This window comes from Peromyscus eremicus, chromosome 3, assembly GCF_949786415.1.
Source record: "Peromyscus eremicus chromosome 3, PerEre_H2_v1, whole genome shotgun sequence".
Taxonomy (NCBI): Eukaryota; Metazoa; Chordata; class Mammalia; order Rodentia; family Cricetidae; genus Peromyscus; species Peromyscus eremicus.
Window position 1 is genome coordinate 22,275,425 of NC_081418.1, and position 13,304 is coordinate 22,288,728.

The 13,304-nt window shown below is 35.2% G+C and overlaps 1 protein-coding gene across 3 annotated transcripts in view; it reads left to right on the top strand.

The window, feature by feature from the left end:
* The window catches only part of Glcci1 (glucocorticoid induced 1), a 156,290-nt gene that overhangs the window by 103,576 nt on the left and 39,410 nt on the right, over positions 1 to 13,304 (top strand). For all 3 annotated transcript variants that reach the window (XM_059257367.1, XM_059257365.1, XM_059257366.1), the window contains one exon: positions 1,251 to 1,402. In XM_059257367.1, coding sequence (XP_059113350.1) covers positions 1,382 to 1,402 — 21 coding nt within the window. In that variant the 5' untranslated portion in view covers positions 1,251 to 1,381. The remainder of the gene's footprint in view (positions 1 to 1,250; positions 1,403 to 13,304) is intronic.

Genomic DNA, 13,304 nt, shown 5'->3' on the forward strand with positions numbered 1-13,304 from the left:
TTTCCTGATCTTTAGTAATATGGGTAGTACGATGCCTGATTTAAAACAGAACTGTAAAGACTGAGTCTTGGGAACTTTATTGGTTCCCAGTCCCATGGACTTTATTATAAGAACATATTGATAGTATAAGGTATTTGGGGTAGATACATGGAAAATCTAATTTCTTTATATGTTAGGTGTTTCATGTAGTAATGTTGATTTTCAGTAGATACTTAAGGTACCTGAATGGGGAAGAGAGTGAAATTGTGGGAGAGATTGATGGAACTATATAGAATGTTCAGAGATCTCTCAGTCCCTTTCACCATGTATCTTTCACCCTGCTCTACTTCATTACACAATGAATACCCTTTACTGCTTTGAATTCTTCATCTACAAATAAGGATGTTGAATTAAAATACGAAGTTCTTTGTGAATATTATTTATGTGGTCATAAATCAGTTCATTAACTATTAAACATGAGCTTCCTTTCAGTCTGTAGTATCTGAAATTATGTTCTGGTGGGAGAGAAAGACAAACTTAGGGTACCATGAAAGCAGAAGGGATTGAGGATTTCTTAACTAGAGAAGGAAGGAGACAAAAGGATGTTGAGCAAGCTTTCACAGTACCGGTCTGATGACTGACATCTAAACTGGTCTTAGAGAATAATCAGTGAGTTTGTCAGATAAACTTGGAAGGACAGAATTATAGGCTGAGGAAATAGAGGCTTCAGAGACAGACACATTCTACTTTTGGGAAAAATACAAATTATTCAAATGACTGTAGAATAGGCATGTGGAAGAGTAGCAAGGTGATAAACACTGAGATAAATGAGAACCAAATTGTGGAAATCTTTCATGTCATAAGTAGATGATAACTGTGGAATTAGTTTTAGCAATGGTAACCAAGGAGCCAGTGTAAGATTCAGTTGAAATGAATGCAGAGATGGCATTTACAAACAAAAGTGGCAGCTTGTGAGGCCTGATGGAATCTTAATTAAAGTTACAGTAGAGATGATATGTAGATTTTCTTACAGATCCCTAAAATGATTGGGTTTTCAAATCTGTGAAAATCTTACAGATGTTTTTTTTATGTATATACATGAATATATTTCCTTAGAAAAGGGTTCATAACTTTCATCAGCTCATACAAGAGGGCTATTAGAGTTTGTATGTTACTAGAAAAAGTGATGAAAAGACATTTACAAGCTCTGAAGTTTATTAATTTAAAAATATGCTCTAACATCTAATTTAATTTTTTTTTCACTTTTTTAGCAGACAGACCAAAATCTCAGCAAATTCGAACCTCTAGTACAATAAGGCGAACCTCTTCCTTGGATGCGATAACAGGACCTTACCTCACAGGACAGTGGCCACGGGACCCTCATGTTCACTACCCTTCATGCATGAAAGATAAAGCAACTCAAGTAAGATGAGCAAATCAAAACTAGTTCTTTGATTTTGAAACTCGAATGTGATTAAATTATCCTGGATATGAAATAAAGCCAACCAAAGCAGAAGCCCTTGTTTTAAATATGCTGCCTCATAATTTTTTGTCAGTTAGATATAGAAGTTTTTAAGTTATTTAATATTTAGTAAGTAAATTTAGTCTGTATTATATGATTTTAGAGGCATACTGTCATTTTAAGAATTGTTTTATAATAAAATGGTAGTTCTATAATAAAATGAAGATAATGAGTAGGAAGCATTTTAGAAAATTTATTTTTTTGAAGAAAAGTTTGCACAGGTCTTGAAAAATAGCTTCTAGAGTATTAGCAACATGAATTATGTTGAAAGATTATTTTCCTGTTATAAAGACAAGACTAAAACCAGTGAAATAGAAAATTTTCCATTTTCTTATTTTCCCTATTTTAAAAGAATCCCTAGCCTTTTGAGTTGAACATTTTCTCTCATGTCAGAAAAAAGTATCTAAACATCTTTACTTATTATGATCTGTGTTGTTTTTTTTTTTTAAGTCAAAATTCTTTTTTATTTAATTTTTTCTTCAAGGCAGGGTTTCCTTTTTTTGTTGTTGTTTTTTGCTTTTTTTAAAATTTTTTTTTAAAAATTACACTCATGATATTCATTAATTACTCATGATATTAATCACATTTGTGGTATTCATAGATTACATTCACAGTATTCATTCAATTATATATATATATATATATATTTTTTTTATTTTACAATACAATTCAGTTCTACATATCAGCCATGGATTCCCTTGTTCTCCCCCCTCCCGCCCCCCTCACATTCCCCCCAGCCCACCCCCCATTCGCACCTCCTCCAGGGCAAAGCCTCCCCCGCCGACTGAGATCAACCTGGTAGACTCAGTCCAGGCAGGTCCAGTCCCCTCCTCCCAGGCCGAGCCAAGTGACCCTGCATAGGCCCCAGGTTTCAAACAGCCAACTCATGCAATGAGCACAGGACCCGGTCCCACTGCCTGAATGCCTCCCAAACAGATCAAGCCAATCAACTGTCTGACCCATTCAGAGGGCCTGATCTGTGTTTTGACTATATCTTCACTAAATGTTTTTTGAAAATCCTGAAATATATTAGAAATATACGTGATTGTTATTGGGCATAAAGTACACGTCATACAGGTAGGGATAGAAGATAGTAAGTAGGTATTAGATTAGGAAAAATATATAAATGTAAGGGTATTCAGAATAAGAGCATTTGGGTGCTGTGGGATGGTCTGTATGTCAAGTGTGTTGCTGATTGGTCAGTAAATAAATCACTGATTGGCCATTGGCTAGGCAGGAAGTATAGGCGGGACAAGGAGAAGAATTCTGGGAAGTGGAAGGCTGAGATAGAGACACTGCCAGCCGCCACCATGACAAACCGCATGGGAAGATCCCGGTAAGCCACGAGCCATGTGGCAAGGTATAGATTAATGGAAATGGATTAATTTAAGATATAAGAACAGTTAGCAAGAAGCCTGCCACGGCCATACAGTTTGTAACTAATATAAGTCTCTGTGTTTACTTGATCGGGTCTGAGTGGCTGTGGGACTGGCGGGTGAGAGAGATTTGCCCTGACCGTGGGCCAGGCAGGAAAACTCTAGCTACATTTGGGGCTTTATAGTTTTTAACAGAATTACAGTTTCTTGTTTGAAGAATGAGGGAAATGCAGGAGAGAGCATTTTGGACATGATCTATGAGAACCCTACTTAGCAGTTTTGTTGTTACTATTTTAGGCAAGCTTGTAAACTGAAATGAGTTGCTTTTTTATCATCCATCCCATCAGCTCTGCTTCATCATTTTTAATGCTGCAATCTTTTGCTTTCTATTGTTTTAGCAAGAAAAAGATAAATTTGATATACAAGCAGTGGGATTTTCAGAAGAAAGAATTTGCACACCTTACAGATATGAGGTAGACATTAGAGGGAGATATGGATAGAGATGATTGAGAACCATATTCTAGAAGAGTTGGATTCACAATTGTGAAAGAGTGTAGGTATAAAGGGTAAGAGACAACAAGTTGAGTGTCTCAGAACATAGTTTGGGGAAGTCACACAAAAGGATGACAGAACTAGTTTTATTTATTTGGAAACAAGTAGAGGGAGCAAACATTTACTAACTAGGTACCATGTACTGTTTGTTTTATTACCTGTTTCTTGTTTAATTTTCACAAGAACATTGCAATATAATTCAGATGAGAAGCAGAAACTCAGAGAAGCAAAATGACTTGCCCATGACCATGCAACTAAGTCATATTAAAACTAGATTTCTTACACAGATTATGTCTGGCTTTCCTAGTGTAATAGCTGACATGGTGCTGATAATAGTTGCTGTTCTTTTTAGATTATATCTCCCCCAGGGCAAGAAAATCTTACATTTATTAAACATATGCTTTGTACTAACACTATCCAGAAAATAGTATCTTATTTATCTTTTAAAACAACTCTGAAAAATAGCACCCTTAAGAACAAAAAGCAGAGAGAAGAGCTGGATAGTATAGTCCTAGAAGCCAAAAGAGAAAACATTTCTAAGAAAGATTAGTGACTGATGCCAAAGAGAAGTCACAGAGACTATAAGGATCTAGGGATTAAGGGCATGTTGTCGTAGAGAGTATAGAATTAATGTTATGGCTGGGTAGAGTGCCAAGATATTTGGAAGTAGAGAGTAGTGTAGAGGCAAAGACAAAAGTTCTGCCTAAGTTTCTTACATGTCTCTTTATCTGCACAGTTGGTATATTGAAACCTAATGCATTGTTATACAATGAAATGATACTTAAGTGTGGCAAATGCTATAAACACACTAGGTTATTAACACTAGCTGTAGGAAAACAACTTTTAATACTTTTCAGGGTCTTTAGCAAATACGAACACCCATTCATATGTATATATTATATAGTTACATAAGATACAGCTCATCCAACTTTGACAAATAAATTTTCATAGGGACCAGAAAGTTAAGTTTGAACTGGAAATTCTTGGATACCTCAGAGTTATATGGGAGAATATGTTCATAAGGGCCAAACCTATCCAAAGTCTAAACTATTCTCTTCTTGTCCCATACTATGTTCTGTCATTTGAAATGCCTTTTTACGTTTATAGAAATTTTGAATACCCCCCCCCCCCACCATCCTCACAATTAAATTCTGTCCATAAAGGTCTTTTCAGACTGTGGAGGTCAGGCTTCCTGTTGTTTAGTTCTAAATAGGCCCATATATATCTCCCTACAACAGGGATAGGCTTGTGGTATGCATGTGCTTTGTCCCTGAGGGTCCTTTCACCCTGTGTATGTCTAGAATAGGGTGAATTTCCTATAAATCTTGGAGTGCAGAAGGTGAGCTTGCCATGCCTGGGTCTGGATATAGGTCGTTTATTTGAAATTTGACTTTGAAGGAAAGTGAAATGTAAGCCTTAATTCTTAGATAATGAATTGAAGGCTTACAAAACTTAGCTAATGGATACAAGGTTACACAGATGGTTAGGTTTGAACAGATTCGAGCCCAGATTGGCCTGCTTCTTAGGCTTTTGGTTTTTCTTCACTTGTTCTCCAACAGCCACTGATTTGTATAGCATTTAATCTAGTGTTTGCCTCACATGCCCAAGAAATGCTCCTGCCCCTGAAGCATTTATAAGTTTAATTGAAGATACAGGAGAGGAACATACAAAATTACTTTTAGTGCTATATCTATTCTTCATGGATTGATTCTTGAACTCCTATGGGAGTAATTTTTTAGTTTGATGTCAGTTGGGTAGATAGTATGTACTCATCTTGCTATAGATATTAAATATTTGCCTTCCCTTTGTAAAAGGGCATTTGTAATAATTTCTTCCTTTTGTATTGCTATGTTTTAATTACATGATAATTAATGGTTAGAGAGAAATTATTAATTCAAAAATTGTGTGGACCTTTAAATATATACATTCTCATAACTTCTTTGGATACTAACAACACTTATAGTTTAGTATTTGCATTTTTTGTTTTGTACATACATCATTTAACAAACAGCAAAGACACATTCTAAGAAATGTGTCATTATACAATATCATCATTGTGTGTTTAAAGTGAATGCAAATCAAAATGGTATTAGCCAATTGCTGGCCTATTACTTCTTAGTGAAGAGGTGTTTGAGGCTGAGGTTGATGGAACAGTGTGCTGTTTTACAGTAGACTTTTTTTTATGTGCAAGTATATGCTCTGATGATAAAGCATAGTATTTTTAGGTATGTAAGTAATTGTCTATTATCAATTATAACATATGGAACATAATTACATACACTGTGTGTTTATATAGCTCAGGACAGTGTAGTATTTGTTTTCACCAACATCACCATAAATGTGAAGTATATTATGTGACCATGTTAAAAGCACTATGACTAGGCAATGAGAATGTTTTCAATCCTATTAATAATTTTATGGATCCCTGTTGTATGGGTCCTCCTAAATTTACTGAAATGTCGTTATGCAATGCACGACTATATACGCAGTATGTTATTAATTATAGTCACTATGAAACAACTTATTTCTTGAAATCATTTTTCTTTATTGAGATTTGATGCCCTTTGGTTCAGTATTGTTCCAGTCTTTGCCTCTAGCCTCTCACAACCACAATAGTATTCTGCTCATATGAATTGAGTATTGTGCATCTGTGTAGATATTTAAGTTTAGATGTGAATACATTTGTCAGTTTATTCTAATGTGCATGTATGTTTTACCATATGATTGTTAACCTTAAAAATAGAGACTACAGAAACACACTGAACTCTGAGCTGTTTCTAGGTTAAGTATAATACTGTCTACTTTGAAATGAATTAAAAATAAGGTTTGCTGGATAGATGGATACATATGTGGTAAAGTAAATGTAGAAGAGTCTTGTATAGGAATCTGTGAGCTTTATGAGCCATTGAATTCCCCCCACAATGTATGTATATGAGTATGTGGGAGAGGAGGGGTTGCTTTGGTTGAGATTGAACCCCTAGTATTCTGCTTGGGAAGGAAGTACCACTCTGAACCATACCAATTTTTAACTTTTCTATTTGAAAAATTTCTTAGATTTTTTTTTTTTTTAGAAGAAAAAACTTGTAATCCTTTGTGCTAGTTTGGGTACTATGTGTGTGTAATCCTGATGTTTGGGAGCCTGGGGCAGGAGGACTGCAGGTTTGAGGTCATCCTGGGTTACATAGTGGGACCCTTACTAAAAGAAAACAAAACACACAGCTCATTGAATTGACTACTATGTGATCCACACATTTGTGTCCTTTTTTTTATAAAGTTGACATGTGAGTGTCCTGATCACATAGTCACTCTGAGTATTAAAAGATAAGGCTTACTGATTTTGAAAGCCACTGGAGAAATAGGTCGTTGCCAGTTTATTAGTTTAATTTGTCTAGCTTAGTAGAAAGAAGAACTAAAAAACATTTGCAAAATTTTTTGAAACTTTTTTCTTTAGCCTTGAAAGCATAATGCTTTTTAAAGAAAAATTATAGCCTTTTAAAATTTAACTTGAGGTCTAGAAAGATGATTCAGCAGATGATTCGCTTGTTCTTGCAGAGGGCTCAGGTTCAATTCCCAGCACTCAGTTGGTGACTCACAACCATCTGTAACTACAGTTTCAGGGGACCTAACACCCTTTTCTGACATTTGCAGGCACTAAGTGCACACGTGGTGCAAAGACACACATGTAGACATAATACTCATACATATAAAATAAAAATAACTAAATCTAAATATTTTAATTAATGTAGAGTTAAGGTTATTATAGTCAAGCAATAGGAACAATTTTTCTGCCTTTGCCCATAGTATGAAGTATAATCTCTCATCTTATTTTAAATCTGTGTTTGTAAATGTGGAGCACATGTGTATATGTATATGTTAGTAAAGTAGACAAATAATGAAGAGAGTCTGCAGCACTAATCAGATGTGTTTCCTGTGATTTCCCAGGTATAATAATGATTATGGCTGCTGGCTTTAAAGAGGTAGTATATATTTTCTGACAAGGGAAAGTGCCAGTGTCCATTGCTACTCCATCCATCTGGATCACTGACTGACGGGACAAACATGAACTTCTTACTGACCTTATCCTTGTTGTATGAGCAGGAAAATACTTTCTTTATAGTTCTAAGCTATAGTTTGTTTGTGAAGGTTTGAATCTTTACTGTCTCCTAATCCAGTATACTGATGTGCAGTGTATAACCACTTCATACAATTTTTATAGACTTTTTGGAGCATAGAGTTACTTATTTTAATTTAAAACTTGCAAACATTCCAGTGTGAACATAAAATCAATATCAAAAAAAGATGAATGAAAAAGATAAAGTACTAGAAGTCATGCCCCTCCAGTTTTGTTAGTAACTTAAATTTTCTTTTTTCTTAATCTTATTTAGCTAAAAAAAAAAAAAAAAAAAAAGTCTTAATAGTTTACTGTCCTGTTCACATTTGAGCTTTACTTTGATCTTTTTTCTCATTCAGTAGAGGTAATTTTCTCTGTGTGAGTAATCCATCCAAATATGAGCTTGGGACTTGGTTTGTTACCTGTTCTATAGCTGATTCCATTTGATAGGCTATGTTCAAGTTTTTCACTTTTTTTTTTTTTTTTTTATGAGACAAGGTTTCTCTGTGTAACAGTCCGGTAGACCAGGCTGTCCTTGAACTCACAGAGATCCGCCTGCCTCTGCCTCCCGAGTGCTGAGATTAAAGGCATGCACCATCACCACCCATGTGTTCAAGTGTTAAGAGACCCTGCCACCACCTTTCTTTTTAAACAAAAATACAAAATGTCTCAGGTTAGATGTGTATTTTTATAGTTTTTTCATGTATCTTAGAAAAGAAGGAGTCCCCCAGCCTAAGGGAGAATTTCCCTTTGGACACCACCTTTACCACTTGTCAGAGGATTATGATACCATGCTGTTGAAATACCTCATGAAATCCACAGACTTTCATTTCTCACAGAAATGCGTTTACAGACCTTCCATACTTGTCCCGTGGTGTTTTAATTCATCTGTATTGAAAAAGTAATACTATTTCAGGTTAGATGTTTCTAGGTTTTATCAATTTTGTTTAATAAGTAAGGCCTTTTAGGGTCAGAATGGTCTCTATAATTTAGATGAACATGAATAATAGCTGCCAGCTCCTGAGTCCTCTTTAATCATTATTAACAGGGTTCCTATGTGTGGTAGTGGGTAGATGCACAGGCTTTGAGAATTTCTGTACCTGTAGAAATACACTAAATATGTGCTGATGTAATTTGAGTTTATACTGTAACTCTAACTTTCTCTGCTCGATGATCCTAGGCACATGCCTTGACTTTATGGCTGACTTTAGTTTTATTAAATTCATCTTAGACTATTTTCTGCTATAATATTGCTGTGAAAGTATCAACTTTATCATATTGAATCTTATCCGAGTAAAGGATTATCTATTAAGTTGTTATTGTTGTCCTTTAGAACAAAAAATCTAAAGTCTTATAAAGTAAACTAATTTCTTGTTAAGCTTACGTTGCTTAGTGTTTTCTCTTATGGTCTGCTGCTGTAATTCAGACCTTTGATTACCTTCTTATTTATTTGTACTGTATTTCAATTAGAATATTCTTGTTTTTGATAAATTTTTAGATACTTTTCTTTGGTTTTCTAGATATATGATCATATAAACAATAATTCTGTCTTCTTTTTACCTATTCTTTGTTTTATGTCTTCTCTTGGAATTGTGTATTGTGTTAATACTTTCAACCATTCAGACTACTGATTATGTTAGCAAAAATTGTTCTTGTCTCTAAGCAAATTTATTCAATGGACATTACTTTTCTGTGACATAAGTATGGTCGGTATGTATAATACTTCCAGTATTATTATATATTATATTATGTATCTAATACATATTATAATATTTCCAGCTTATATTCTGATTTTACTGATTTTGTTTCTTGTTTTATTTAAGAGGGATTGCTCGAGTATGATGAAGGGTTGCTTATATAACAAGTGCCATTTCATTGTTATAGATTATAGCATTCTGTAATATAAATATCCTTTGAAAATTTTTTATTCCATGCTGGAAACTGAATCCATTATCTCAAGCATGAGAGACAGAAATTCCATCTATGTCACATCCCAGGTGTAGTGAGGTTCATTAGTAGACTATTATTTGGTTGTTCATTAACATTTCCAGAAAAACGCTTTGTTTACATAGACTTAAAATAAATATACAATAGCACATGGATTATTTATGATATTAAATATTCAGAAGTTCACCATTTAGGCCTAAAGTTGTGTGTGTGTGTGTGTGTGTGTGTGTGTGTGTGTTGTGTGTGTGTGTGTGTGATATAATACTAAGGCTAGTTTATACTTACTTTATGAAAAGGTCTTACAAGATTTCCTCCCTTTGTGTTCTAGCATGGTATAAATACCATTTGAATTATCTATTATTTGATTTTGAAACAGTTTTAATCTATGAAATTTACTAGCCTAGTATGTTTATAGATTATAGTTCTTTAGAAAATCTCAATTTTTTGTCATGACTCTATCTCCTTTGGTTATATGAGAAAGAAATCTTTGAGCCAGGCACTGACAGGAGGGTCCTCTGAGCATAGGAGTTTGAGAACAGTGTTGGCAAACAACCTCACCAAAACTTGTATCTTTTTAAAAATAATAAATGGGTTGTTTAATCTTGAATGATCCTGGATGTAGTAGTGTACACCTTTAATCCCAGCACTGGGGCACTCGGGAGGCGGAAACTGGCAGATCTCATATGAGTTCAAGACCAGCCTGGTCTACAAAGAGAGTTCCAGGGCAGCTAGGACTCTTACACAAAGAAACCCTGTTTCAAGAAAAACAAAAACCAAAAAACTCAAAAAACAAAATCTTGAATAAAATTCTTATGTATATGTGCTCTTTTTCTAGATGCTTTTCTTCTTAAGTAGAATTTTTTAAATCTCATTAATCTGTTGTATGGGGAGCCTCTTGATTTTCCACCAACAGCCTTCTCTAGGAGTCTGTTTTTGAGAATAAGTATTTAACAGTTGGCTGTAGCCATCATGCAGTTAAATCACTATTCTGAATTAAAATATATACATTCTTTGAAACAGTATTAAAATATCCAGCCTCTTTTCCCTTTACCTGAAAAGATCTTGTTTAGGAAATCAAAGGAATAGATGACATTACCTTAATAGTAATAATAATTAAAAGTAGCCTTCAGCTTACCAGTTAGATCAGAAATTCATTTTTGATCCAAAGTCACAATTGATAGAGCTGTTTGGGTTTCCTGTGCCCTTGCTCAAGGGCTTTCTGTTGAAATGTCCTTAGGTAATGGCAATTACTTGGTTTTTGCTATTTAACTTTTTTAGTACTTTGTATGCCCTACATATTAATGTGTCAGCTATATAGTTGGCAGAGATAATGTTCCCGTTTTGTGGGCTGTCTTTCCACATTGTTACTCTCTTTGCATTTAGAAGGTTCTTCGTTTTATGTAATCTCATTTGTTAACTCTGCATTTGTGCATGTGTGTGTATGCATGTGGGAGTGGGTGTGTGTAAACATGAAAATGTATGACTAGGTGTATGTTTGGAGGCTAGAGGTCAACATCAAGTGTTATTCCTCAGGCACTGTCTACCTTGTTTATTGAGACAGCATCTCTCAGTGGACTGGAATTTACCAATTACACTAGGCCACCTGGCCAAGGAATTCCAGGGAGTGACATGCCCCTTCGCAGCACTGAGGTCACAAACATACCACCATGCCCAGCTTTTTTACATGGGTTTTAGGAGTTGAACTCAGGTCATCATGCTTGTATGACAAGCTCTTACTGACTAAGCTATCACTTCACCACCTCCTTCCACATGTATCAGTTCTTGTATTATTTCCTGTACTCTTAAGAGTTCTTATCAGAAAGTCGTTGTCTATTCCTGTATTTTGAAGTATTTTCCCTGTGTTTTCTTCCAGTAGTTGTGGAGTTTCAGGTCTTCCACTAAGATCTTCAATCCATTTTGGTTTTGGTTTTTCGAGACAGGGTTTCTCTGTGTAGTTTTGGTGCCTGTCCTGGATCTTGCTGTGTAGACCAGGCTGGACTCCCACTCACAGAGATCCTCCTGGTTCTGCCTGCCTCCCGAGTGCGGGGATTAAAGACATGTGCCACTGCTGCCTGGCCTTCAATCCATTTTTAATTGTTTTTTGATAGGATGAGAAATAGGGTGTTAGTTTTCTTCTTCTGTGTTTGCTATCCAGATTTCTGAGGACCATTTGTTGAAGCGTCTAACCAAACAGCTCAGTTAATAAATGGGCAAATTAAATGAACAGACAGTTCACAGAAGATGAAGTATAAAGAACCAATAAACATGAAAAATGTTCAACATTCTTAGTCATCAGGACTAAATCAAATCAAATGAAAACATTGGGATTCTTTTTTATCCCCAGTTACTATCATTAAGAAATCAGCATACGCCGGGCGGTGGTGGCGCACGCCTTTAATCCCAGCACTCGGGAGGCAGAGCCAGGTGGATCTCTGTGAGTTCGAGGCCAGCCTGGGCTACCAAGTGAGTTCCAGGAGAGGCGCAAAGCTACACAGAGAAACCCTGTCTCGAAAAACAAAAAAAAAAAAAAAAAAACACAAAACAAAAAAAAAAGAAATCAGCATACCAGTGAACATGGGGATGGTGGCAGTGCAAATTAGTTTGGTCACTATGGAAATCAATATGGAGTTTCCTTAAAATGCTAAAAGTAAAGCTACCATATGACAATTATACCACTCCTACTCAAGAGTTATCTAAGACAACAGATGACAGAGACATGACCTGCTTGTCCTTGTTCTTTGGAGCACTGTTCACAATAATAGCCAAGTTAAGGAATCAGCCTAGATGCTCATCAACCGATGAGTAGATAAAATGTCATGCACATATGTATACCCATAAAGATGGAGTTTTATTTAGCCATAAAGAACAAAATCATGTTTGAAGGGAAGTGGATGGAACTGAAATTCATTAAGTGAAATGTCAGACTCAGACAATTATTGCATGTTTTCTGACATAGAAGGATGCTAGACTTAATAGATATATATATAATCATTTATATATGTATAGTATAAAATAGATGTAGATCTTGGAAAATTTTGGAAGTAAATATGATCAAAGTACATGATATACTTGAATGAAAATATTCTTAAGAAACTCATGGGTTTTTCCTTAGTACAGCTAAGTATATACCTGAAAGAAAAAAAAATATTTTTCTCTAAACCAGGACCATGCCTACTTTGGTATGGACCTACTGTTCAACTCCAGACTTGCTTTATAAGATTATAGTTAAGAATTAGCTCATAATTTAGGAATAATGTTGAGAACGGATTCTGCATCTCTAGATGCTAATGCTTATTTTGTATAAATGATTGGTTTTTAGATGAGAGGAACAATGTAAACCATCTGGAAAGGTTTCTATGCTTCTGGATGCTAGAGGATAAATCTCTTACCTATTGCAGTGAAGATTATGCAAAGTAATACATGTTAAGGTTCTAACACAGTTATCTAGAACATAACATACTGATAAATACTAACTACCTTTGGTTTTTGTTTGTTTTTTTTTAATTTTATTTTTTTTTTATATGTGTTAGTGCTTTTGCCTACATGTATGTCTGGGCACCATGGGTGTGTAGTCCCCACAGAGGCCAGAAGAGGGCCTAGTATCCTCTGGAACTGGACTTAGAGAAAGTCGTTTGTTTCTGTGGTTGTTAGCCACCACCTTGGTGCTGGGAACTGAACCGAGGTCCTCTGTAAAAGCAATACTGTCTGTCCAGGCCCATTAACTGCCTTTGTAGTATAATATAATATTTCGCTGTCATCAAGGTTAAATACAGTGACATTAAAGAAAGTATCAGAAAATGTCATTATTAATAGTATC